The sequence below is a fragment of the Carcharhinus amblyrhynchos genome, chromosome 12 (genome assembly GCF_965287045.1).
Source record: "Carcharhinus amblyrhynchos chromosome 12, sCarAmb.v2.hapA, whole genome shotgun sequence".
In the NCBI taxonomy this organism is placed as follows: Eukaryota; Metazoa; Chordata; class Chondrichthyes; order Carcharhiniformes; family Carcharhinidae; genus Carcharhinus; species Carcharhinus amblyrhynchos.
This window is the reverse complement of record NC_137335.1, coordinates 78,347,351-78,371,534: the sequence shown is the minus strand read 5'-3', so window position 1 is coordinate 78,371,534 and position 24,184 is coordinate 78,347,351. Positions and strand designations below refer to the sequence as shown.

At 42.6% G+C, this 24,184-nt stretch overlaps 1 protein-coding gene across 2 annotated transcripts in view; it reads left to right on the top strand.

Moving 5' to 3' along the window:
* Positions 1–1,235: 1,235 nt before the first annotated feature.
* drc8 (dynein regulatory complex subunit 8) overlaps positions 1,236–24,184 on the top strand; it is a 35,768-nt gene continuing 12,819 nt past the window's right edge. The window contains exons 1-3 of one of the 2 annotated variants that reach the window (XM_080199847.1): positions 1,236–1,269; positions 7,548–7,632; positions 19,946–20,018. In XM_080199847.1, coding sequence (XP_080055973.1) covers positions 1,245–1,269; positions 7,548–7,632; positions 19,946–20,018 — 183 coding nt within the window. In that variant the 5' untranslated portion in view covers positions 1,236–1,244. Of the gene's footprint in view, positions 1,270–1,290; positions 1,395–7,547; positions 7,633–19,945; positions 20,019–24,184 lie in introns of those variants that run through there. The other variant, XM_080199848.1, reaches the window with a different exon arrangement.

Below are 24,184 nucleotides of genomic sequence, written 5' to 3'. Positions count from 1 at the left end.
TCGGGTGACTGTCTGTACAGAGTTTACATGTTCTCCCCATGTCTGCATGGGTTTCCTCTGGATGCTCCAGTTCCCTTCCACAGTCTGAAGATGTGTGGGTTAGGTGGATAGGCCATGCGAATTTGCCCATTTGTGTCCAAAGATGCGCAGGTTAGGTGGATTGGCCATGCTAAATTGTCTCTTTGTGTCCAAAGATATGCAGGTTAGGTGGATTGGCCATGCTAATTTGCCCCTTTGTGTCTAAAGATGTGAAGGTTAGGTGGATTGGCCATGTTAAATTGCCCTTTAGTGTCCAAAGGTATGCAGGTTAGATGGATTGGCCATGCTAAATTGTCCCTTAGTGTCCAAAGATGTGCAGATTAGGTGGATTGGCCATGCTAAATTGCCCCTTAGTATCCAAAGATATGCAGGTTAGGTGGATTGGCCATGCTAAATTGTCCCTTAGTGTCCAAAGATGTGCAGATTAGGTGGATTGGCCATGCTAAATTGCCCCTTAGTATCCAAAGATATGCAGGTTAGGTGGATTGGCCATGCTAAATCGTCCCTTTGTATCTAAAGACATGCAGGTTAGGTGGATTGGCCATGCTAAATTGCCCCTTAGTATCCAAAGATATGCAGGTTAGGTGGATTGGCCATGCTAAATCGTCCCTTTGTATCTAAAGACATGCAGGTTAGGTGGATTGGCCATGCTAAATTGCCCCTTAGTATCCAAAGATATGCAGGTTAGGTGGATTGGCCATGCTAAATCGTCCCTTTGTATCTAAAGACATGCAGGTTAGGTGGATTGGCCATGCTAAATTGCCCCTTAGTATCCAAAGAAATGCAGGTTAGGTGGATTGGCCATGCTAAATCGTCCCTTAGTGTTTAAAGATGTGCAGGTTAGGGTGGATTGGCCATGGTGAATTGCCCATTAGTGTCCGAAGATGTGTAGGTTAGGCGGATTGGCCATGCTAAATTGCCCCTTAGCGTCCGATGATGTGTGAGTTAGGTGGAATGGCCAAGCTGAATTGTCCCTTTGTATCTAAAGACATGCAGGTTAGGTGGATTGTCCATTGCCCCTTAGTGTCAGGGGGAATGGTGGGGTAAATACATGGGGTTACGGGGATAGGGACTGGGTGGGATTGTTGCCAGGCTTTCTCTTTCTGCCCTGCAGGGCTTCTCCGAGCCTGCTGCCACTGACCTTCCCTGTGGCTCGCCCAGGCCTGCTTGACAACAGCGCTCCTTAGCAACCGCCCCAAAACAACATGGCGGACGACAAGGAGACGGCAGGTAAGGGAGGCAGCTCGGAGAGAGAGGAGCGGGACAAGGATGGTGCAGCCCAGCGGAGAGCGGGGGGGGACGAGTCCGGGCCCGAAGCTCAATTTTCTCACCAAATTCAAACCGGGGAGACCGCTGTCGTGCCGAGGATGTGCGCAAAGAGCGGCCATTACTCCCCCCGGGCTGCAGGAATCCGCCTCTCAGCCGCACCAGAGAGACACAGCCATCCATCCGATTGTTTAAAACAAACTCGGATAGATTAAAACTAACCGAGCCCACTTGTGTTTAAAGAGCTGGATCCTCTGACGTTTTTCAAACCAACATCAGCGAGACAAGAACCGTTCGAACAAATGAGGGTGGCAGGGAAATAAACGGTGTAAAGACCTGATCATCTTCCCTGACTGGAATCAGAAAGGGTTAAAGTGTCCCTTAAAGTTCCACAAAAGGCGACGAATTCGTGCATTTAAAATCCAGCTCGACTAACCACAATCTTGTGCCTACTCGATTTCTTATATCATCACCGATTCACAACATTTTTCACCTCTTGTTGGAAACTGATGATTTCAGCAAGAACCTTAAACACCCCGTCACTGCTATTTTGTGCTTTAGTTTTGTCACCAATTTAAATGTTTTGTGTCAGTATTAGGAAAGGAGCAACATTAAATATTGAATCAAAGACACAAAATTTTGGAAAATCTCAGCAGGTCTGACAGCTTCTGTGGAGAGAAAATAGAGCCAACATTTCAAGTCTGAATAACCCTTCCTCAGAACTAAGAGCAATTAAAACCAGATAATTTTTCTGATTTTCTTTGCTCTTAGATCTGATGAAGCGTCATCCAAACTTAAACACTGCCTCTATTCTCTCTCCACAGATGTAAGGCCTGTTGAGATTTTCCAACATTTTCTATTTTTGTTTCAGATTCCAGCATCTGCAGTAATTTGCTTTTATATTAACTATTGAATCTCGCTTTTACATTTTACCATTTTATTCCCTTTTATATACAAACATATGAATCAGGAGTAGGCCACTCAGCTCCCTGAGTCTGCTGCAGCATTCAATAAGATCATGGCTGATCTGATTGTAATCGCCACTCCACATTTCCTGCCTGCCTCCAAATAGCCTTTCACCCCCTCATTAATCAAGAATCCATCTAACTACGCCTTCTCTGCTGCCATCAGACTTTTGAATGGTGCCATCACACACTAAGCTGATCTTTCTCTTCACCCTGTCGTTAACTGCAACACTATATTCTGTACTCTAACCTCTTCTTCTCCCCTATGGACTCTATGAACGGTGTGTTTTGTCTGTAACAGCTTGCAAAAAACAATACTTTCCACTGTATCTCAATACATGTGACAATAATAAATCAATTCAATTAAAAATATTCAAAGACTCTGCTTCCAATACCTTTTGAGGAAGAGTTCCAAAGACTCATGACCCGCTAAGAGAAAAAAGTCCTTATCTCTTTCTTAAATGAACGGATCAACCCACAGCATATGGATTGCAGCTTTCAAGAAGGCAGCTCACCACCACCTTCTCGAGGGCAACTAGCAATGGGCAACAAATGCTGGCAAGCCAGCAATGCCTTTGTCCCATGAATGAATTAAAAAAAATTATGATCCTAGTTCTAGATTCTCCTACGAGAGAAACATTGGTCCTGATTTTATTGGCACGGCCATTTGAGGCTTGTAAGATCACATCCAAGGTAACGTGAAATGCCATTTTGTGAGCATTGCCCGCTCCGATTTTGTAAAATCAGGGCCATCGTCTCCACATCCAGTCTGTCATCTCAGAATCTTTAAGGTTTCAACAAAGTCACCATTGTCTTCTAAACTCCAGTGGATACAAGTCCAACCTGTTCAACCTTTTCTCATAAGACAACCTGCCATTGTAGTAAACCTCAGAACTGCTTCTAACGCATTTACATTTTTCCTTAAATAAGGACACCAGTACGGTACACAGTACTCCAGATGTGGTCTCACCAGTGCCCTATACAGCTGAACGTAGCCTCCCTACTTTTGTCATCAATTCCTCTCACAATAAACAATAATATTCTATTAGCTTTCCTAATTATTTGCAGTACCTGCATACTACCCTTTTGTGATTCTTCCTGCCAAAATGGACAATTTCACATTTGCCTACATTATACTCCATTTGCCAGATTACTTCAATAAATTGGTTAAACATAATTGCCCTTTCACAAAAATGTCTTGACTCTGCCTGATTGCCTTAAACATTCCCAAGTGCCTTGCTATAACATCTTTAATAATAGCTTCCAACATTTTCCATGTAACAGATGTCCTGCAGTTTCCTGTTTTCTGCCTTCCTTCTTTTTTGAATAAAGGAGTTCCATTTGCTATTTTCTAATCCAATGGAATCTTTCCTGAATCTGGGGAATTTTGAAAAATTAAAACCAACACATCAACTGTTTCAATGCTGCAACAATTTGCTCAAAACCACTTCTCAGGTGATTGTAATTTTTCCTCGTCCTCTTATTTTTCTTTATTAATCTTTATTGTCATTCTTTGTTGTTCTTTATATTCTATCCAATGTTCTAACCTGCCATGCCATCTTTGTACACTGTCTTTAATTTCCTTCAGTTAACCAGGGATGGTCGGTTCTCCCCTAGGATGTTTTCTTTTTCATTGGAATGTGTCAATTCTGAAATATCCCTTTAGAAGCCAGCCGCTGCATCTCTATGAACCCACCTCTTAACATCATTTGTCAATTAACTTTAGCTAGCTCTGTTTTCATGCCCTCATAATTGCCCTTACTTCAGTTTAAAATACCAGTCTTTTCTCCCTGAAACTGAATGTAAAATCCAATCACATTCTGATCACTGTTACCCAGGGATGCCTTCACTATGAGGTTATCAATTAATGCCATCTTGTTTCAAAGTACCAGACCCAATATCACCTGCTCTCTGGTTGACTCCAGATGTTCCAAGAGCTGCCCTGAAAACATTCTATGAATGCCTCATCTCCCTACTTTTGCCCATATGATTTTTCCAGTCTATCTGTAGGTTAAAATTCCCCATGATTCTTGTTGTACCTTTCTGTCAATCTCCCATTATCTCTTCCTTTATACTCTGTTCTACCATGTAGTAACAATTAGAGGGCCTGTACACCACTCCCAGAATGACCTCTTACCCTTATAATTTCTCATCTCGATCCAAACTGCTTCTACATTCTGGTTTCCTGAACTTAGGTCATCCCTCTTTAATGCATTAAAGCCATCATTAAGTAACATAATGAAGTCCTCCACCGTTTCTTAACTTCCTGTTCTCCCTATGTCACTTGTAGTTATTCTTGTTTCTCTTCCCATGCCTAGTGTGCAAGGCATTCCCATAGCAAGGTTTTTCCTAGCCTGTCACCAGATGCTTATAGCTTAAAGGGTGTCACTCTACATCAAACATGGCTGACTAGGATCTCTCCCACTCTTACTACCTGCTATTGTTGTGTTGGAAGGATTTTGCAGTTTGATTCTTTGGTTGTGCGACAAATGCACCTTCCTTGACCATTAAGTCCTGGGGACGCAAACCCAGAGCTCCCGGCTTAGCGGCAGGGATGCTACCCACAGTGCCAAAAGACCTAATCACTGATAGTAATGTAGATTATTTTCAATGATTTTCTTGAACAATAATCAAAAGCCATAAACTTAAGGGGAGTGCCGTGCTATTCCCAAAGCAATGTAAAGGTATTTAATTATGTGAGGATTTATAACCTTGCATCAAAACCATTGCACCATTATTGTATTCAATGATATTCAAAGTAAAGTGCAGAATTACTTAAAATGCCAGAACAGTATTAGCACCTAATAAGGTTAACAAAATCAAATAATATAAAACAAAATCAAAAAGAAGTAGCATTCCCACCTCAACATTATTCTGACATTAGATGGACTGAGTAGACAGAAGCTGGGTATTTTACACACTTTTAACTTGAACTAATTTTGCAGCTCTTGTGATCATGAGAGATTGGTAAGTTCAGTTTTGTGACTGCCAAATATGTTGTTGTGCAGGTGAGCAGAGCTAGCTACGAAATAAATACTTATTAATATCTAAGATAATGATTTACATATGCACTTTATCTTCATGATTCCTAGTTTTCCAATCCCATCTATCTCAAATAACCTATTCAACTGGATAGTATCATTATTTTAAAAATATGTCCTGAGCTCTCTGTGTCTTTAATTTGTCCATTGAGAAACATGTCAACTCCTCATGATCATCTTAATTAATTTTGATCTCTTATTCAGGGTATAATCTTAGTCATCCTTCTCGATACCCTCAGTCATATTTGAGGACTAGAACTAGGCATGAATCTCTAAATAGGCAAACATAGGCACTTTCCCCAGGGTAGTGTCTGAGACCCATCTTTAGCTGCTTGTTCAATTATCATAAGTTCAGATGTCAGAATGTTCACTGATGATTGTTCATTTCCAATTATAACTTCTCAGATAATGAAACAATTTGTACCTGCACACAGCTAGACCTGGACAACAGGTTTGGGTAGGGAAATGGCAAATAATATTTGTGCCACAGGACTGCTAGGCATCTGCAACAATAAAGAATCTAACCGCATTTCCTCAACATGCAAAGACAGCATGGTGGCACAGTCGTTAGCATTTCTGCTTCATAGCGCATGGGACCTGGATTTGATTCCTGACATGGGTCACTGTGTGGAGTTTGCATGTTCTCCCCGTGTCTGCATGGGTTTCCTCCAGATGCTCCAGTTTCCTCCCACATTCTGAAACATATGCTGGTTAGGTGCATTGACCTGAACAGGTGCTGGACTGTGGTGACTAGGGGAATTTCACAGTAACTTCATTACAGTGTTTATATAAACCTTACTTGTGACTAATAAATAAACTTTAACTAAAAAAAGGCAGTGTCTCCGTTAAATCCCCCAGCATCAACATACTGAGAATCGCCACTGATCAGAAATTTAATTGAACTTGTTAAATCACTGTTCTGCCTGAGAGTCTGGTGGAGGCAGATTCAGTAAGGTTTCTGAAGAGAAAAACAATATTTGCAGGGCTATGGAGAAAAGGTGGGGAATAGTTTCATTCACAAATTGATGTTGGATGAATCAAGTCCAACAAGTAGCACAAAAGCAATGTTGGTCAGGGCATTGAGGGTGGTGGCAAAGAGAAAGAACTGTTTTTTCCACATGCATGTGAAATCTACCAACATCTGTTCTTGTAGCCACGTTATTTATAACATAGTCATAGAACGGTTACAGCAGAGAAGTAGTTCATTCAGCCTGTCATGTGCATACTATCTCTCTGTAAAAGCAACTCAACTAGTCCTATTCATAGAGTAATAGAATCATAGAATCCCTGCAGTGCAGAAGGAGGCCATCTAACCCATTGGGTCTGCACTGACCCTCTGAAAGAGCATCTTACCCAGGCTGATGTCCACCCTATCCCCATAGCCTGTGCACTTGCCATGGATAATCCACCTAACCTGCACATCCTTGGACTGTGGGAGGAAACTGGAACACCTGGAGGAAACCTATGCAAACATGGGAAGAATAAGCAAATTCCACACAGTCATCCAAGGCAGCAATCAAACCCTGATCGCTGGAGCTGTATAGCAGTACTAACCCCAGGTTCGATGGATTATCCGTGGTAAGTGCACAGGCTGTGGGGACATGACAGAGATCTGCTTGGGTAAGATGCTCTTTCAGAGGGTCAGCATAGACTCAATGGGCCAGATGGCCTCCTTCTGCATTGTAGGGATTCTATTATTCTATTAGTCTATGAATAGGATTAGTTGAGTTGCTTTTACAGAGAAATAGTATGCACATGACAGGCTGAATGAAGTACTTCTATGCTGTAATCATTCTATAACTATTATAAATAACTTGGCTACAAGAACAGGTGTTGGTAGATTTCACATGCATGTAGAAAAAATAGTTCATTCTCTTTGCCACACCCTTAATGCTTTGACCAACATTGCTTTTGTGCTACTTGTCTGGCTTGATTCATCCAACATCAAGTTGTGAAAGAGCTTTCATTGGCTTAATAAAAACAAGACGAAAGCTATCTTGTGCCAAAATCTCTATTCTCACCCAATACCGTATCCAACTGCTCATTCAGGCTGAAACCAATGGTATGAAAACTACTTGTCCTTTTGACCATGAGATGAACTGATTTGCACCTTGGCAATATTACCCACTTTAATGTTTGATTATGTTAAATACAAGTTTAAGTGTTATTATTATGACACTGCATTATTGTAAATCAGCCAGATGTACTGAAATTGTCACATTTTTATTTACTACAGAGGCTTTAATAGCAGACTTTCAGAAGAGTATTAAAGATGCTTTTGCTGTTTTTGATCATGAGTCAAACAACACTGTGGATGTCAGGTCAGTGAGCCAATGACCTAGAACTACATTTATTCAACAACTCTTGATTTTGAGGACAAAACAGTAACTTGCGTATCTATACAACATAATCATGGTTTGGACCATAATTTTGTTGTGGAGTTTGAGTACTGTGTGTGGATTTTTAATAATTTTCTTGTGCAGAATTGAGTCGATGAGCTAAATGTTAGGTGGTGTAGTCCAGATTGACATGTTCTCACCACATATAGATTCTACAGTGCAGAAGGAGGCCATTTGCTCTATCGAATCTGTACTGACCATAATCCCACCCAGGCTCGATCCCCATAATTCCATGCATTTACCCTGCTAGTCCCCCTGACACTTAAGAGGCAATTTAGCATGGCCAATCCACCTAACCCTCACATCTTTGGACTGTGGGAGGAAACTAAAGTACCCAGGAGAAATCCATGCAGATATGGGGAGAATGTGCAAACTCCACACAGACAGTGACCCAGGCCAGGAATTAAACCTGGGTCCCTGACCTTTGAGGCAGCAGTGCTAACCACTGTGCCACTGTGCTGCCCTTACGTATAACAACATATATGGTTTAGGTAGGTGTAACTATTTAATTAAGAGTCTTTGTCTCAGGAGGCTGGCACAGTAACAATATACAAAATATATTTGAATTATTTCAAACACACAGTGCCCTCTTGTTTCTTGCCTGGTGGAATATTTGCTGTTGCTTGTATCTTTTCAAATAAGTTTTGGTTTAATGAAGACAGTCCATTGGTAATCTATGTATACTTCTTTTTATGTATTTGTTTTCATGGAACGTGTTCTTTCGAATGACTAGGTAGTTTACAACATGCATGCACCAGCTGTGCAGCACAAGTGTCATTGTTTGTGCTATGGTTGCACGGATTATTTAGTAGCAACTACTGGGAGGAAGTTGCTATGGTTATAGATAAAACTGGCTGTCAGTTGTGCTGTCCTACCAATCCTTTCCCCTGTCCATCACCTCCACTGACAATATTTGCTGTGAAAGAAGTGGGTGGACGTTCCACAAGGCAGGCTGGAAATCTCAGGTCCTTGCTCTTTTTTGGTGGCTTTCATTGCTCTCCCACTGGAGGCCTTGTTGAAAAAAGACATGTTAAATGGAAAAGGGTCCCACTTGTGAAAGGAAACATACACAGAGTTAGCTGGAGAACATAGTTGGGGGAAGAGTGAGAAAGACCATGCTAAGTCGCGACTGGCATCTTTCCACCTGTGTGAGCCACAGCCTCAGAAATTGATGAGATCAGTGAGATCATCTGCTGTACTTCTCATGGTTGAAGAAGCCAATTCCTGAAAGACAAAGTCTGCCACAAGTACCCCACATGCAATTGCTGCTTATGAGGTGATCTCTGCTGATGTCTTGTTTGCAGGGCTGGTATATGCTTTAGAGCTTCTGAAACCACATGTCATTGGGGCGGTGAAATACTGCCCACAGCTGGTGTTATCATTTGCAGTGGTCGTCAGTTAGAGTTTCCCACTTGTTATGATTGATGTTTAGGAATTTTGTGTCAGCAAGCTTTGGACAGCAAGCTTGCATTGGAGCTTTGGGCACCCTGTTGATCTCTTGACAGGGGGTACCTCCCCGTGTAGCACATCTTTGGGGTTGCGGCCATCATTCATTCTGTTCAAATGCCCAAACCAGATAAGCCTTTTTGATTGATTAGTGCATGGCATACTTGCGCTTGAAAAGAACACTTCATTGGTGACTTTGGGTGGGATCTTCTGGCTGACCTCGCCGTAAGGCCAGAAAATGCCGCCCGAGATCAACTGACCTTTGCGTAATCCGTTTCCTGCCCACTACGATTTGGTGGCGGGTCGGGTGAGAAAATTCTGTCATTGTCTTTCCACTTGATGCCTAGGATGCTTCATAGAGACCAGAGGTGGGAATTATTGAGCCCTTTTTCTAGGCAGGGAATGTTTGCTGCTATACAGCAATATGCTGAGGATACAGGCCTTATAGACAGCATCTTGTTCAAGTTAGTTTGTTGTTTTTCCATGCCTGCTTTGTTAGTTGACCAAAGTTGATGGCCTTTCAAATACATGTGCTGACCTCTTTGTTAAGGATGGTTACTGTAGATGCAGGGTAGTTGAATTTGTTGACTGCCTCCAGTACTGTGTTGTTGAGTCTGATCGTAGGTGGAGACAATATCCTGTTCCGTAGCTACAATCTTCTTGACACTGATGATGAGGGAGAACAAAACACAGACATGGGACAGACAGTCCATCAGCATTTGGAGCTGATCTGCTGGTGCGTGAATCGTGTGGCATTGTCAGCATATGGAAGTTCTCTGAACAAGACTTGTTGCAGTTTTGTATTGGCTTTTAGTTTTTTTCAAGTTGAGGAGTTTCCCATCTTATTGTGTGTGGAGGTTATACTGCTTCCTGTGGGCAGGGAAAGCCAATGACAGTGAAAACTATGCCAAACAGAGTAGGAGCTAAGACACAGACCTGCTTCAACCCATTCTCAGTGGTAAAGGCATTGAACTGAATGGTATGTTATTGTGGAAGGACAGTATGACACTTTGAAGCTTGGGAGGGTATCTGATTTTCTCCAATATCAGTACAATACCATCCTGGCATGGAATTTTATGAGAATGATTCTAAGTATCCAGCTAGTGTGAAAATGGGAGAGTTCCTGATCCATTTTTTGGGCAGGTTTTTATGCCCAATCTTACATACATGGTCATTGAAAAAATGGTTTCTAGCTGCTGCAGGAAGTGGGCCGAGCTTAATTCGCCAGCCTACCTGTAGCGGGGCTACTGCACATGTGTAGACCTCTGATGCTGCACATGCACAATTGCAACAGCAGGGGTCTGACAAACAGAGAGAGAGAGAGCTGTCAGGTCCCTGCTGCTGTAGGCAGTCTCAACAAATTCTACCTCCCCACACCATCGTAAGGGCCCAAGCCGACTGCATGCCCCGTAGCGTATGGACATCTAGCCCCCACTGCCCTCCCACCACCCAGACCAATTGCGCCCACCTCCCCTGAATCTGATCGCATCTGCAGAGAGCACAGAGCCCCCCCCCCCCCCCTCCCCACCACCTGATCTGATCGCATCTACAGAGTATGCAGCGGCCCCTCCCACTCCCTGCCCAATCAGGCTGCCCCCTTCAGGACCTGCCCCTTCAAGTCCCACCCCATAGGACCCACACCTGGCCCTGCCCCAATAGGCCTCGCCTCCTGGCACTGCCTACTGGACATTGTCCAGGTGTTAGGCTGGCAGTGTCAAGGTGCACGGAGGCACTGCCAGCCTGGTATTGCCCAATGGGCACCCTCCTTGCCCTCAGCCTCCCCGGGGGGCCTCAATGGCTTCTGTTCTACCAGTGAGGCCAACACAACTGTTACTTGTTCATGGGGAGCAGGTATTTTCCTTGCCAGAGAGAACCTCTCCTGGCAAGGCCACAAAGGCAAGTGAGCCCGGATGTCGAGTGTCAGGTTCACTAAACAGATGAAAATGAGCATTGAATTAAATTTGAATAAATTATTCAACCTCTCACCCATTTCCAGCAAGAGGCTGACCTCACTGGAAATCCAGCTCTCGTAAGATCACAAGAATTGAGTGCGATCCTGGTTTCCCAGCTCTCATACAACTTTGCTGGCTTGCTCCATCCATCAGTGGGCAAGGCAAGCCAGTAAAACCTGTCCATGGTGTCTAATACATACATTAGATCCAAGGAAGCAAGATAGAGCGGTGTTGACTGCTCTCTGCACTTATCTTGAAACCGACATATGGAGATCGTATCAATCATGGATCTGGCTGCTCCAAAGCCACATTTTATCTCTGATATGTCCCGTCAGCTTCTTAATGGTGCCGCTTCAGAATGACTGGAAAAGGCCTTTCCAGTGACCTTGAAGAATGAGGTACATTGGTAGTTAGTGCCTCAGTTCCCTTTCTTCTTCTATAATGTGGTGATCCTGTGGGACAGAACCTACTCCTCAGCAGAAGAGGAGGAGGTTGTGGAGTATGGCAACTGGCGGGGCTTTCTGTTTTGGTTTTTAAATGTAACAAGTCTGATTGACATGTCAGGCTTTCTGTAATCATGTGACAAAGCCATGAGGCTGCCTCTAGAGGCAGACATCTTGAGTAGTTCAATAAAGTCCTTACTGAGAACACATTAAAGAAGTACAAATGTTCTTATACATGGAACATGGTGCCAGAAATGGCAAACAAAATAGATTTATGAACCCTGGAAATGATGCAGAGAAGATGTTTGTATCTTTTGTTTGATATGAAAATGTAAATCATATAGAATCCCTGCAGCACAATAGCAGGTCATTCAGCCCATCAAGTCTCCACCGACAACAATCCCACCCAGACCCAATCCCCGTAACCTCACATATTTACCCTGTTAATCCCCCTGACACTAAGGGGCAATTTAATATCACCAATCAACCTAACCCGCACATCTTTGGAGTGTGGGAGGAAACCAGAGCACTGGAGGAAGCCCACGCAGATATGGGGAGAATGTGCAAACTCTGCACAGATGGTGACCCAAGGCTGGAATTGAACCCAGGTCCCTGATGCCGTGAGGCAGCAGTGCTAACCACAGTGCCACCATGCTACTCTAATGTTTGGGTTTTGAAATGTAACCAGTCTGATTGACGCATCTAGCTTTCCATAGTCATGTGACTATGCCATTGAAGCTGCTTCCAGAGGCAGAAATTTTAAGAGCAATTCAATAAAGCCTCACTGAGAACACACTGAAGAAGTATGACAGTCCTTATGCATATTTGAGTAGCTAAGCTGGTATTCTGTCCTTTCTTCACTGCTAGGAGGTCAATAGCCTTTTCAAACTCAAGTAATGCGGGTTCTGCATCAAACTCTTATATGGCAGGTAACCGTCATGTAGTGTAAGTGGAAGACAAGGAAAGGGAGAGAAAAATACTTTGTTGAAAAGGTAGACGGGAAAGGGACACTTATGGCAGGTAGAGAGAAAGATATTCTTAAGTGTTGGCTCCATATGATGTTAGAGGAAATTTGCTATTGGAGAGTAATGTTATAAAACTGCCTCTTCTCCAATATCTTGAACAATATTACAGAACATCAACTAATGTTTGGAAAATAGAGTAAAGTGGGTCCATCTCCTCAGGAATTTATAAAAATGGAATTTAATATACAAAACATATATAAAATTCCTAAAGGGAAGACGTTGACAGACAGTTTCTCATGGCAGGACAGTACAAAACTAGAGGTCATTGTCTCAGGTTAAGGGGTTGGCCAGTTAGGACTAAGTTGAGGAGAAATTTGTTCACTCAGGGTTGTGAATTATTGGAATTCAACCATTGTAAGGGTGTGGGCTGCTCAGTCATTGAGTAAATTCAAGAATGGATTGATAGATTTTTGGATACTAATGGAACTAAGGAACATGGCGGCAGGGAGGGAAAGTGGAATTGAGGTGAAAGATCAGACAAAATTTTATTGAGTGGCCAAGCAGCCTGAAGGAGCCTACTCCACCTGCTTTTTACATTTTTACGTAATCTCTTAGGCAGCTAATAGAAGCAAAGGGCTCAGATGGAACTGGCTGGTTGAACAGAAGTGACAGAGTGCTTTCAGCCAATCATCTTATCTGATTTTTCACAAGTTCAATGTTTGGAACAATCAGCCATGCAAAGTAGAAAAATGTTGGAGATATTTCAAATTCAGTTGATTGCTAAAATGGAAAATTAGGAGCTTTGTTGAGCTCAATGATCAATCCTTATCTTTGACTTTTCTTGTTTATTTTGCATATCAATCTATCACATAAAATCAGATGATAACATTGTGTTTGTGGCTATTTTGTTTTCATTGGTCTCTGCTGAGCACTATAATTTGTTAAATTCTTGCCAAATGAGAGTCAGTCTAGGAGCAAACTTTAAATGCTGCTTTACTACTCGTAATGTTGTGTGGTGCAATGTCTCAAATGAGCCCAGCTTCATTGCATTTGTAAAATAAATAGGAATATTACAGAGTATACCTCGAATTGAATTAAGCTGACTTGAAAGAAAGTGTAGCTGGGTGAGGAGTCCGCGTGGGAGTGGGGGTGGGGTGGGGGAGGGGTGAGGTACAGCGTGGGGAGGGGGGATAGAGAGAGTACTTGAATTAGCAGTATTGAAGATTAAATTGAAGAGAATTACAAGGTTATTGGCTGAGATCTTGTAATCCCAGTAATGGCGAACACTGAGAAATTCACCACTGTAAAATCTGTTCACAAGTATAGTTTTGGGTTTGGTCCATTTAGCACATTGTAAATTGCCCAGATATTCACACTAATTTATTTAAAGTTGTTCCTAGCCAACCAAAAACCTGCTCAGGTGTGCAATGGTTTAAATTAGCAGGTGTGCCAAAACCCAGATTCTGCTTACTGTGCCTCGCATTCTGCTTACCACATCTTCCCCTGCTCTAACACTTCTAGCTCTGCTCACCCACTCATGTGCCCATTACTCTGGCACTTCTCTCCCCACCTGCTCTCACTCCCCATAACATCCACCACTACCCTTCCCCCTCCCAATAACTCCTCTGTCCCATCTATTTCATAGATGAACAAGGGTAACGGGTGAAGGGCTAGGAGTGCTGGGGTTGTCAGTAGGCAAGGGGATGGGAGAAGAGCTAGGAGTGTCCTGGGGAGAGGGTTGCTGATACAATGGGGATGTGGGAAATGGGAGCAAAGCTGAGGGGTGATGGTGATGGCGAGGGGAGCTTGCACGATAGCACAGTGGTTAGCGCTGCTGCCTCACAGTGCCAGGGACCCAGGTTTGATTCCTGGCTTGGGTCACTGTTTGTGTGAAGTTTGCAATTCTGCCCATATCTGCATGGGTTTCCTCTGGGGAGTCCAGTTTCCTCAGTCTGAACAATGTGCTGGTTAGGTGCATCGGCTATGCTAAATTTTCCCTCAGTGTACCCAAACAGGGGCCACAGTATGCGACTCAGGGATTTTCACAGTAACTTCATCGCAGTGTTAATGTAAGCCTACTTGTGACAATAATAAAAATAAATAAATCAAAAGTAGATTTAAAGAAGGCTTTTAAAATCATTACAATTAATTACTTGTCATTGAGCTGAAGCCATCAAGGGGTGTGTCTTCAACTTGTGATGTCAAAGGGGGTGTGGATTCACTGGTACTTACATTGCCCATGGCTGCAGATTGCAGTCAGGAGAGTTTGTTCCCATTGTAGCTAATGAGAAAAGGTAAGAATGTGGTTTTAAACATTGTCAGCACTGGAAAACTCTGTTTTGTAGCTGACCATCAGATCTGAGCTAATAACTGAGTTTTTTATACAGCAGCCATTATGGCTACTTTAAAATCCGGTGGTTACAGATGTAACTCCCTTCTCTCAATGTATGTTTATTGCTATTTATTTACCGATTAAAAATGTTGACTGGTGAAGTATTAATATCAGGAGCACTTGATAGTGATATAATTACTGACGTAACTAGGATACAATGTCACATGATTAAGTAGCTGAGATCTGGATGGAAACAAGTACAATCTTTTGTAGAGTTACTGAGATGTACATGGATTTGCAAATTAACAAGAAAGTCTGAAGTAGCTTTCTTCGGGGAACAGGCAAATCCTAAAAGAAAAGCAAAATATGTGGATGCTGGAAATCTGAAGTAAAAACAGAAAATGATAATCAGGTTTTTAAAAAAGTTTAAAATCTATTTATTAGTGTCACAAATCAGCTTGCACCGCAATGAGGTTACTGTGAAAATCCCCTAGTCACCACACTCCAGCTCCTGTTTGGATACACTGAAGGAGAATTTAGCACGGCTGGTACAGAAACATAACCAGTGCGTCTTTCGGACTGTGGGAGGAAACCGGAGCAGCCGGAGAAAATCCATGCAGACACGGGGAGAACATGCACAGACAGTGACCCAAGCTGGGAATCCAACCTGGGTCCCTGGTGCTGTGAGGCAACAATGCCAACCACTGTGCCAAAGTCTTGCAGCATGTGAATTGAGAAACAATGTTAACATTTTGCATCCACATGACTCTTCTTTTGAAGCCCATTTAGACTTTGAACACAAGGTTAAACACTTTCTGTTTAGCCATGAGAATCTGGGCCATTAGAGCAGTCTCACCCTGTCTTAGACCCGTGGTTCAGTGTTGTGCCACCCTTTATGCATTGCGGCTTACTTTTTGAGACATGTCTTACTTTAAAGGGAGTTCATTATCTGGAGTGGGGTCCTGTAACTGCTCCTACAATCGCTGAATGCATGAAAATAAATAATTGAAAAGGCATCTCTTTTTGATAATTCACATAAATTCATCCATTGGCTCTGTCTACACTTCCCGCTGCCTCAGAAAAGCAGCTAGCAAAATCAAAGACCCCATGCACCCCGGACATTCTGTCTTCCACCTTCTTCTATCAAGAAAAAGATGCACAAGTCTGAAAACACGTGCCAACTGACCCAAGAACAACTTCTTCCCTGCTGCCATCAGACTTTTGAATGGTTCTATCACAAGTCAAACTGATCTTTCTCTTTATCAGTAATCGCAACACCGTATTCTGCACCTGCTTCTTTTCGTCTCCCCTATGTGTTCTATGAAGCTCACAAGAAACAGTGAGATCCCAATACATATGACAATAATAAATCAATTCAATTAAATTAAAAAAAAATTCCTGGCATGTCAAAGCTTCAAAGGTCAATTCCTAGTCCTGTTCTTAATGACAGAATTTCTCCTTAACTGATAGAAAGGAAAGGGGGAAAATTTCAGCTTGGACCTTCAATAAAGGCATTAACGGTTATGGTAAGTGGGCAGTTAAGTGGAACTGAATCCATGAAAAGATCAGCCATGATCTTATTGAATGGTGGAGCAGGCTCGAGGGGCTAGATGGCCTACTCCTGCTCCTAGTTCTTACGTTAAATAACAACTGAAGATATCTTAGTCCTTATTTTGAGAGGCTTCTAATGATTCTTTAAGGACTTCTAGCCAGGCCATACAAGATCTGGTACACCCGGATAGAACATATCCAGCACCTACATTGCCAATAGTTTCTGAATTTTATACTGGAGTCAATTCGTTTTGGGAACCCAGGAGGAAAGAACAGTTTGGACCAGTATTTTCACTAGAGTTCCATTTTAAAGTATACAAGACCAGTTTGGACGAGTATTCTTATCTCCCTACTTTTACTGTTATTTTCTTTTAGGAATTTACATATTTAAATAGACAACGCCTGTTTCGGGCATGCACTCTGTGTGCTGGAAATCTCTCTCGTCAGCCCCATCCCAAACCAACATAGTATCTTGGAGGTCAGTGCATCTCCAGTCCAGATCAAGTGGTACAAACCACAACATGAAACTCAGAGGCCCATTTTATAGGCACAATATGGGCAGCCACAAGTTGAATTTCTTTACCAAATGAATTTTGTTCGATTTCCTCTGCAGCAAAAGCTTTCCCCAATAAGTAAAACCAGGAAGAGTAATTGTTTATAAAACAAAAAGCTTTTTTTAAAGATGGCCATTTTGTACAATAAGTACAGAATTGGCCATTGAACTGCAAATACTTTCTCATGTAAACTTGCTCTATTGATGTCATTGGAGTTTATAAATGTAATCTCACAACAGCATCTTTAGAGTGTACTGACACTTGGTGGTCAGATTGATAACTGCTGTCAGCACATGAACAAATTCACACAGACCAATTTAAATGGTACACATTTTCTATTTTAAAAATCTTGTGTTTTGTCTGTTGTATTGTATTTAACTTGTGGGTTGGTCCATGTATGCACTTGGTTGCGGGTGGTGAGGGGATTGGGGAGTTGATTTGTTAGCAAATTTGACCTGTTTTCACTGATCATTATATTTTATATTTCTCCTATCTGGTAATTCTCCACCCAGGAATTGTTTTTGCTTTGCTTGTTCCTGGATCTGCATTACTCTTCACCCTTTCAGGTTCACTCCATCACCTTAGCCTCTTTAATCTGTGCCTCCTATGAAAATCCATTTTAAGTAACCTCAGCCTCACATGTCCCTTCAATATTAGCTCAAATCACCAATTCACAGAATTATTGCAATGCAGAAGGAGGCCATATGGCCCTTCATTTCTGCACTGACTCTCCGAATGAGCAATTCGCTTAGTGTCACCCCTCCGCCTTTTTGCCATATTCTTTCTTTTAAGGTTATTAGCTATAAACGTGTTGGATTCCCAAATCACTGACAGCAAGGACCTTCATCAAAGAGTAGTTTGTTCACTAGTTTAGCAGCTACTTCAATACGTGCTCTGCCTGTGCTCCAAGGGATAGCTCCTGCCATGTGACCTGTTTTGTAGATGTATCATCACGTTCTCACATAACCATTCAGTCTACATCTACCCCACTTAGATGGGACACTCGGTGGCATGAGGTGTAAATGTGTTCACCACAGAAACTATGTGCAGACCATTGTGTAACTGTAATGACACAAGACGTCCAACTAGAAAGGAACATAGTTTATTACAGAATGCAAAATAAAACCACTACAATGGTGTACACACATTAGTGCCTTATAAAAGGCTCAGATAATGAGTTCCAGCTGGGCAGGCCACAGGGCAGCATGTGGCATAGTCGTTGGCACTGCTCGCAATGCAATGAACCCAGGTTTGATTCCCAGCTTGAGTCACTATGTGCAGAGTATGCACGTTCTCCACGTGTCTGCGTGAGTTTCCTTCGAGTGCTCCGGCTTCCTCCCACAGTTTGTAAGATATGCTGATTTAGGTGCATTGACCATTCTAAATTCTCCCTCAGTGTACCTGAATGTGGCGATTAGGGATTTTCACAGTAACTTCATTGCAGTATTAATGTAAGCCTACATTGTGACACTACTTAATAAACTTAAAACTCACTGCCCATTACCAGGGGAACTTGTATTCAATGAGCCCCACAGGGTGATCAATCAGCAATTCCTCATGGAAGTTATCACTCTATCCTCACAATAATAGCAGCATGGTGCCTTTAAATCAGCCCTGCACTTTAAAAGCCCCACCTCCATCCCATACCTGTTGCTGTTAATTGGCTGCCAGATCCTCCCTCCAGGAAATTAGCAGCCCACCACAATCAACTTGCGGGTCGTGATTACACTCTCTCCCTGCCACCCTGGGGAATGGTTGGGACCCAAAAATGATGCTGATATTGGGGTCCTTATCCTGGAAGCTAAAATCCTGCCTATGGTGACAGACTCAATCCTACTTTCATGGAAGCTGGAAAGTGGCTGAATTATTTTGCCCCTGGCAAGAACCTGGTCCTTACTGTCATGTAGTTGGAATGAGCTAATCACTGTCAGATTCACAACATTATTTAATAATATGGAAAGTGCATATCATTTACATTGTGGGTCAATCTTTGCGCTGACAGCAATTGTCAAATTGACCACCAAGTGTCAGTGCATTCCATGTTGTTGCTGTTGCATTATGACATTTATAGCCAGGAAACTGCTATCTTCCAGTTAGCTTTGTTGCCTTAGCCCAGTCTTAGGTATCACTGCCTGCCTCTTCCCCTTAGGTCCTTTTCCAGATCCAATTTCAGATTCCCCCTACCTCTCTAACTCAATCCATACTCCCTTTTGACCTGAACCTGCTACTACTCCCTGCCTATGTAAGCCTCTTTCACTGTAAACTGCCCAAGCCTGGACTCCAGCCCCCTGGTCCTCCCACCCACAGCTGAGCTTCTACCTTCTCTCATTCATGCATGTTGGTTTGGATTCCATCACAGCCCTGGAAATCATCCAATCGACAACAGGCTTTCATCACAGACATTGACCACTTTTCCATTTTGGGGTGTCTGTTTCCACACATACACCCCCCCACCCCCCCATCTCATTCCTGTACACCTTCCACCTCTGCTCCAATAAAATTTGAGCAGTAAATGTAAGAAAAAGGAGACAAGAAGAAGGAAAAATCTACAGAAAGAGCAGCATAGCAAAATCACAAAGAAAGGAGTCAGAGAAAAATACAGAGGTATGGATGTAACAAAACGTGTCGTAGTCATAGCGAAAGTGTAGGATAGAAGACGTGTAGGACAGGTGGACACAAAGAACGAGAGTGAAGCACAAGTGGAGAGTTAGTGAAGGAAAGAAATACATTTTTCACCTTTGTAAGCAATGCCATAGGATATCAGTTGTTCCTATATTTAGACTGTGACTTAATCTTAAAAATCCAGGTGATTTACAAAATGCTTGACAATGACTACCATAATTTTTGATGTAAATCGTAACCAACCATTTAAAATATTATTTTAATGTTATTTCTTTGTTAATGCATTATATAAATTTGATTACATATCCTATGTATTTTATGAAATCCATCTGTAAATTCCATGGCTAATCTGTTTATCTTCTGTCTACAGGGAAATTGGCACAATTATTAGATCTCTGGGCTGTTGCCCAAGTGAAGGAGAACTTCAAGAAATGTTAGCAGAGGTACGCTAATTTTAACTTGTACTATTTCCAAAAGATAGAAAACTATCATGTATAGGCTTGAGAAGTCAAAGGTACCTCAAAGCTAATTTACCTGAAGTGCTGTCCTGTGTGTATCTGCTCATGCGGCATAATGTCATGGAATAAAGGGAGTGAGGGGACCCATAACCTTGAGATTTCACCCCTTTGGACCTGACCCACATTTCTGGGTACTAAACTGACAGGAATAATAATAACGTAGAAGTGAATGCCTTCCATGTCCAGACCTGATCCAGGGAAACACAGCCCTTTTCATTGCCTTACTTATAAATTTGGCTTCTAGGACTTTTAGTAGTAAAAACAAGAGGGGTGTACGGGGTTACAGGGATAGGGTAAGACACTCTGGCTGGAACTCTACCACCTTGCCCGCCACAGAATTAGAAAGGGCAAGGGTCCGACAATAGAAATCTTCATTGATCTCGGACAGGAATTTATGCTCTTGCTGAGTGAGGCTGTAAAATCCCACACATTGTCAGAGAGATGGTGCTGGCTTCTGCACTGTAGGGATTCTATGAATAAAAATATAGGGAATTTAAAAGCTAAGCATGACAAATGGCTCAATAGTTTTTAGCCCACTTAAAAAAAACAATTGCACCTTTCTTTTATGCTGCAAGTTAGGTTCTCAGGACCCTTCATGCCATTTAATTTTTTTAATCTTTCCCCTCACACCAAGACTTGATATACTTCTGCTATTAAGTTGCAGAACCTTCTCTTCAGTTCTTTCTCTTCCCACCTTCTCTCTGACTTACCTGTAAGATGTGGATAACTAAATAAAGTTGAAAGATATGGAGTTTGACTCTATGCATTTATCTCTGAATTCTCAACAGCTGAAGTAACTGGACTGCACTGTTGGAAAGTAGTTTCAGGGGCTGCAACACTGATCTGATCCAATCTGCACGGATCTTGAATTTTGACTTTTTTGCTTAGAATAATTTTAAGACAGATTAGGTCATTTTTATCAACAATATATATAGTGAGATTGTGATGCAATAACATGGGGCAATCTTACCAAAAAAATTCGAAGTCCAGGACGGGTGTGAAAAAGGGAGAGTTTCAGCTCTATTTTTGGGCAAGTTCAAATCTGCTATTGAGTCATAGAGATTTACAGCATGAAAACAGGCTTTTTGGTCCAACTTGTCCATGCTGCCCTTTTTATTTTAAACCCCTAAGCTAATCCCAATTGCCCGCATTTAGCCCATATCCCTCTATACCCATCTTACCCATGTAACTATCTAAATGTTTTTTAAAAGACAATATTGTACCAGCCTCTACTATTACTGCTGGCAGCTTGTTCTAGACACTCGCCACCCTCTGTGTGAAAAAATTTCCCCTCTGGACACTTTTGTATCTCTCCCCTCTCACCCTAAACCGTCTAGTTTTAAACTCCCCTCACTTTGGGAAAAGATATTTACTATCAAGCTAATCTATGCCCTTCATTATTTTAAAGACCTCTATAAGATCACCCCTCAGCCTTCTATGCTCCAGAGAAAAAAGTCCCAGTCTATCCACCTCTCCTTATAACTCAAACCATCAAGTCAGGGTAGCATCTTTTCTGCACTCTATCTAGTTCAATAATATCCTTCCTATAATAGGATGACCAGAACTGTATACAGTATTCCAAGTGTGGCCTTACCAATGTCTTGTACAACTTCAACAAGACGTCCCAATTCCTGTATTCAATGTTCTGACCGATGAAACCAAGCATGCTGAACGCCTTCTTCACCACTCTGTCCACCTGTAACTCCACTTTCAAGGAGCTATGAACATGTACTCCTAGATCCCTTCGTTCTGTAACTGTCCCCAAAGCCCTACCATTAACTGAGTAAGTCCTGCCCTGGTTCAATCTACCAAAATGCACCACCTTGCATTTATCTAAATTAGACTCCATCTGCCATTCATCAGCCCACTGGCCCAATTGATCAAGATCTTGTTGCAATCGGAGATAACTTTCTTCACTGTCCACTATGCCACCAATCTTGGTATCATCTGCAAACTTACTAACCATGGTATCGTATGCACTCTTATGCATGAAAAATCAGCAGAAGTGGTTTCTCGCCTGTAGAGGGCAGGGGCAGGGCTTAAGTCACTTGAATGCTGGTTGAGAGCAGCAGAGGGCACTATTGTGCATGCATGGGTCTCTACCAGCAGAGACCTGTCTGCTTCCAGCTTGTCTCCATGGCTTAAACACAGCACCCCTGAGCTAATGCAGGGGCCTTAGACCTATTGCGACAGGACCAATCTCCCCTCCCTCTCCACCCCCGCGATCAGTGGCCTGACAACCCCGCGATTGGCTGCCTGAACCCTCCCCATGCCCAGCTCCAATTGTGCTCCACTCCAGCCACTGATCCCTAGTGCAGAGTGACAACAGCCTCCCCGCCCTCTTCCCACTGATACCTAATGCAGATTGCACAGCGGGTCCTCCCCTTCCCCACCAACGACTGGCTTCCCCCCATTTTGTCCTACCCCCAGTCAGCCCACTCCTTCCAGTCCTACCTCCTTGGCACTGACTAGTGGGCACTGCCAGATGCAAGGCCAGCAGTGCCAGGCTGACATTACCCAAGGGGCACTTTCCCTTGACCTGACCTCCCTGGGGAATCTCAATGGCCTCCAGTTCTACCAGTGAGATCATCACGATTGGGGATCAGCTGTGATTCTCTGGCGAGATCACACAGAAAAGTGAACCTGGACGAATTAGTCCCAGACTCATTAAATCAATGTAAATTCAGTTTCAAACATATTTAAATAAATTATTTAGCCTCACGCCGGAAATGCAAGGGTGCAAGGTGCAAGGCTGATCGCGTTGGATATCTGGTGCTGGTAAGATCTGTCTGAGGCCAGAACTCTCCATTCACCTGACGAAGGGGCTAACCCCGAAAGCTTGTGAGTATATTATGAAATAAATAGGTTGGACTAAAACCTGGTGTTGTCAGACTTTTTACTGAGATTGCAAGAGCCAAGAAATCGGGCATGAACCTGATTTCTCAGCTCTCGTGCGATCTTACCAACTTATCCTACCCATTGACCGGCGGACACAATGATAAGATTGCCGCCATAGACCTTTTGTGAATTTTTGAGTGTAGATTTGCTGTCATTAGGTATCTGATCTAGCAAAGTGCCCACTGTTGGGGATCGGTGGCCATTGTGAGCAGGGAACTATCTTATGCTCAATGCAAAATATAGGCCAATATATTGTACATGGGGCCCCAACTCAGAATAGTTAATTAAACACCATCAGACAGAAGAAGAAGACAGAGCTGGCCAAACAATACCCGGTGAAGTGCTTTGAAGGAGGATCTCCAAGAGCAGAACACCACCTGGTTTGAAGTGAATGAGATAGTGATGGACCAGAACTGTTGGTAGAGTCTTGCTGCCCGTTGCCACCACATGAGTTTGGGGAACTAAGTTGAAGAAATTAAGTAAACCCCCCAGCCCAGATGGTGGTGCTCCAGCCAAATATACCGTCTTTACTCCCAGTCCAGTTTAGATTAGCTAACAGGAAGTTAAATAATCTGTGTGGCTCAGCTGCCCACTGGGTAAACCAGAATAATGTATTGGAGTTTTTTCAAAATTTGAGTTGGAGTTTATACTTTCTAATACTGAGCAGATACTGTCCAGATACTTTGGGTGTCCTCATGCCCCTGGGATCACTTTTCCAAATCAGATCAATCCAAGGCACATATGTAAACTTAGCATTCTACCCACTTAGATCCAACATGAGCTTTGATCTTTCCCATCAACTCATGGGACTCAATCACATTACGTCTCTCCATCAAGAAACAGTGATGTTAGTTACGGGTACATTAAGATAATTTCTATGGGAATAGCCTTCAAGAGTGAGAAAGGCTACATTTTGATTGTGATATTTTTAACTCGCAATTTGTTCCAAAGTCCCTGTGCAAATTTTATGAATGTCTTTTAATGACCCAACTACATGCCTTTATAGATGGGAGGGAAATCTATTGTAATGTTTTTTGTTATAAATCGGGAAGCCTTGCACATAAAATGTTCCTCCTGATGTATTACTCTAAGAAATTTTCACTGTCCAATTTGGGCTTTTGTGAAAATTACTTAAATCTGTTAAACTCTTTGAAACAGAGAATGTTTACAATTGACTTGATTAGCAATAGGGA